The sequence below is a fragment of the Anarrhichthys ocellatus genome, unplaced genomic scaffold (genome assembly GCF_004355925.1).
Source record: "Anarrhichthys ocellatus isolate YVR2014 unplaced genomic scaffold, GSC_Weel_1.0 scaffold5, whole genome shotgun sequence".
Lineage (NCBI taxonomy): Eukaryota > Metazoa > Chordata > Actinopteri > Perciformes > Anarhichadidae > Anarrhichthys > Anarrhichthys ocellatus.
This window is the reverse complement of record NW_022280035.1, coordinates 10817833-10822232: the sequence shown is the minus strand read 5'-3', so window position 1 is coordinate 10822232 and position 4400 is coordinate 10817833. Positions and strand designations below refer to the sequence as shown.

Genomic DNA, 4400 nt, shown 5'->3' with positions numbered 1-4400 from the left:
ACACACACACACACACACACACACACACACACACACCTCCAAGGTACAGCAAATCACTACCTTCTCTCTCTCCCTCTCATTTTATCATTCCCTTGTCTCTTTTGCTTCAACCTTTCTCTCAGGGTCCCTGTACAATTCCACCTTTCGCCCCCATTTACCTCTCAGACCACTTAACGGAGCAGCGGATAAAATAAAAAGGAGGCAACACAATGAGGGAGAGTTGGGATACGGGCAACTGATGAGAGTGCAGTGAATCAACTGGAAAACCCCATTGTAGGATGCTGGGGTTCGCTGAGCCTCTGAGTCTCGGCTCTGCCCCAGCTGTCAGCTGTCAGCAGTTGCACAAGCTTCATTTGAAGTGGATAGGAGCCAAGGCACTTCTAACCATGTCACAGGTTTGGCTCTACACACCCGCCTTTTCCACTTGTTTTCTTCGTGTCTGCCGTTAGATGCCTGAGGCCAATTCTCAAGGGAATGCTTCCCACACGCACAAACATATGCACACACGCACAGACCCACACCCAAGCTTTTATGTTTTGTCTACATTTCTGCCCCCATTCTTACCCCAGTAACGGCTCCGTCAGCTAGGCGAATAAAAACAAACCTTGTCAGGCTCGTAATCAGAGATAAATCACGTCAGCATTATATGAGCAAGCCTGTCAGAGGGAAGTGTTCACATGCTACTCATGTCTGGGTAATGGCCAAGAGATGAGAGCCCGGGAGTAATGACGATGCCTATGGCTTTGAGGACATTACCTCCACAGGCAAGACATTTCACTTGTCATTGTTTACCAGTTAAGGTCTAAATAATATCCCCCTTCAGACACAAACATGTGCTATATATCTACAACACCTTCCAGGGCAAAATGTACAGTAATCGGGACGACTTGTGAAGGCAGAAAGGACTTCTATGGGGAAACCTAATGCCAAATGTCATAGTATCAAAAATCAATGACCCGCTTTGGGATACAACCGACTAAATTCAAATGCATTAAACAAGAGCAGGAATGTAATTCCAGGCTTCGGAATAGCCATGCACAGTCAGTGCATCAACTAGGCTACACGGTAGGTTACGGTATGCTTGTCAAGAAATGTGCAAATTAATACCTGAAGGCATGCTGTCAGCCTTACATGTATCACATCATTATAAATGAGCTACATATACATATTGCCTCTACAGGATGATTTAGTGGTGTGTCAGGATGCCCCTGTTCTTCAAAGACAAACCTTTTGAAAAATAATGCTGGACTCAGCATTTCTACTTTAATGCTGGTATGAGCGGCTTTCAGAGACAAGGCTGTATTGCTTCACATTTTACATTTGTCTGAGCTAGCAGATGTAAAGCTCACCATTTGATTCCTGAGGCAAAGTACGGAAATTTCACACTGGGTGAGCTGACAACTTACTTGAGTGCTCTTATGTGAGGAATTCATTTCTCTTTCACTGGCTGTTTACAACTAAACTGTCATGCCCTCAAAGTACCCCACAGCATTTTTCTGTGTCAGCAGAAAATACAGTTTCTTGAATCAAAAGCTTTCGGTTCCAGTCATTTTCGTCAGTTAAACTACTACTCACGGTGCAGGCTGAGGGAGATGTTGATGGTGCGGATGTTAGTGACAGTCTTGAGGTCAGGGATACTGGCGCACTTCAGCTGGGTGGCAGCGGGGGTGTCACCCACATCTATCCAGCAGACGGTCTCCTCAGCATAGATGAAGTCCATAGCCATGGTCTGCTTGGTGGCGATGGAGGGCAGCCGGGACGTAGAGCCACTCAGGGAGGTGCAGCGGATGTCATGGAGGTTAGCAATCAACAGCATAGGCAGACGATCCACTGGCTCTGGGGAGGGTGATCGGGACAGGGGAATAGACAGGGAGGGCAAGCAGAGGATAAAATGGGGAAGAGGGGGCATAAGGGGAAGAGATAAGAGGAGAAGATGAAGAGGAGTCAAAGGTCAATACATCTCTTTTTTTGGTTTAAAATGAACTGCATCCTTCTTCTATGTTTTGCATTTTTTTGTGTTTTCTCACCATTTTTGGCTTTGCAGGAGCGGTTGTCAGGCTGCAGCAGGTAGCCCTCCACACAGCTGCAGGTGTAGGAGCCCTCGGTGTTTGTGCACGTCTGACTGCACATCCCGTACACATTGCACTCATTGAAATCTACAGGAAAATAACACAATACATTAACAGACACGGTCAGTAATGAAATATATACAGATTGTACAACACTTATTCACAACTTGCTGCAGATTTTTCTTAGCACCAGGTAACAAAAAGCAAAGGTTACTACCAAACTCTGGACCATGTGCTTATCTACTACCTTGAGGCAAGTGGTTGGATAACAATGCTTAATCTTCTCTGCATTCTGCCCCACGCAAATTTCAGTCAGCAAGCAGAAAGTCAGAGTAATCAGATGGATTTTATGAATTTTACTTTGGCCAAGCTAGAACAAATCACCCACTCACCTTTACATGTCTTTCCATCTGCAGCAACCTCATAGCCGTTGCTACAGTAGCACAGAGGCCCATCATGAGTCACAGCACAGTGAAACTGGCACCCATGGGAGGCACAGCCTGGTGCTCCTTCTGAAGCAGAGAAAAACAGAGAGATAAATAAATATTAATACTGTAGAGTGTAGAGGCTAACATGGAAGGGGGGCCAGCATACATATCAAAAGTATGTAGAGGGAAAATAAATTGTGGACAATGGAGGCTAATTGAAGCCTGTTTAAGTAATTTCATCCTTGATCACATCTATGTGCAGATCTGCTCTCTAATGCTAATCTTAATCCCAGCACAATCTTCACAGAACCACACTGTCATATCCAATCACATCTCCACTGGGAGATCACATAGGATTGTGTGTGTGTGAGAGTGAGAGTGAGAGTGAGAAAGAGAGAGTGGGGGTCACACACACACACACACACACACGTGTATGAATGTGTATTCATCCGGGCATGTGACAGACGAGCTGATGTGAATGCGCACACGTTGGGGGAGCCTCTTTTTTTCCCGCCCCCAGAGGGAACTCAAGGACACATCCTTTTGGCAGGAAATGAAAGGGGGGCATCCACACATCCCCTCATCGGGATAGCTATAGGATGCGTGTGTGCAAGCAGATGTGTGCGTTTGTCTAGGCTTGGAGATAAATGGCGTAGGGTAGTAATGGTGGAACACATCTGATATTACAAAACAAAACGATATTTGAGACAGCTTCTATTAGCTTTAAACCTCCAATAAAGATTGTTGTGACACTCTTGAACTCAGGCTGATAAAATATTTCATTATTTAGATCATGTGTCCACCAAGAACAGGTCTCTGACCCACATTGAGTTTGTTCTGCCAGAATTCAATTAACATTTTACAGATTGTATAGTATCTCAGCGCATAGGGGCATATATTGTTCTGTTAATGATCAACTCTCATTCCTTCATCAATATTCCCTTTGTCTATTCACATCTGTGTCATTCTGACAATGTCACCATTCACTCAAAGCTTAATGAACCTGTTGAGAAATATCCCCATTTATTAATCATTTGCCAAGTGTAAACACCAATATAACAAAAGTAAATAAAAGAGGCTTCCACTTGCACAAAGACATTTACCAAAGCCTCCAACGAAAGTACGGTAAATGGTTATGACACACTATGCATACAGTAGCTAGTGATAGTATGGCTGTGAAGAGCGGAGATTGGACCAGTAAAGGGCCCTTATTATATAAAGCCTGTGGCACTCTGGGCCACAATGAGCCTTTTGTTGTGGCCCCGCTGAAAGGAAGAGTCCCTTAGCAAACAATGTGGCCCACATCGAATCCATTCACCGAGCCTCACACTGTGAGAGACCACAGGCAACTAGAGTGCTAAAATACCCCCTAAATGCACTTCTGTCCAGGGTCATTTTGTGCCCATCTAGCTATGGGTGGGCCATATAAACAAAATTTGTATTGCTTTAATTATTATCAACATTATCTCAGTATCAACCTGTGATGATACAAATTACTCAAATCACAAAGTCAACTCACATCCAACGATTTATAATGCGATTTATAAAAACAAAATCCTATCATAATCTTATGATTAAAAGGAAATTGTTGTCAAAAGCAAGAACTATTATTTTGACATGTAATAGTTAGATCTAAATAGTCAGTCCTTTGGAAATGAGAACTCTAAAGTATGATATGGTGAGACTTTTGTGACGATAGAATAGTATGATGAGATGATAAATGTTAATATCGATAATACTTATCGCCCAGCTACTCCAAAAACTCATTCAAAAATATCGCCTACTTTAATTCACTTTTTCTGACCTATTCCAAAAAAAGAAAAGAAATTTTCCTTTGAGAGAGTCGGGGGGGGGGGGGGGGGGGGGGGTTGACGGAGAGAAAGTGAACACGTAGTTTGTTTTT

The 4400-nt window shown here is 43.5% G+C and overlaps 1 protein-coding gene across 2 annotated transcripts in view; it reads right to left on the bottom strand.

Annotated features, from left to right (window-relative positions):
• LOC116382133 (low-density lipoprotein receptor-related protein 1-like) overlaps positions 1-4400 on the bottom strand; it is an 81253-nt gene that overhangs the window by 47605 nt on the left and 29248 nt on the right. For both annotated transcript variants that reach the window (XM_031844897.1, XM_031844898.1), the window contains exons 4-6: positions 2462-2581; positions 2028-2156; positions 1576-1836 (exon numbers count right to left, since the gene is read on the bottom strand). In XM_031844897.1, the coding sequence (XP_031700757.1) occupies positions 1576-1836; positions 2028-2156; positions 2462-2581 (510 nt within the window). The remainder of the gene's footprint in view (positions 1-1575; positions 1837-2027; positions 2157-2461; positions 2582-4400) is intronic.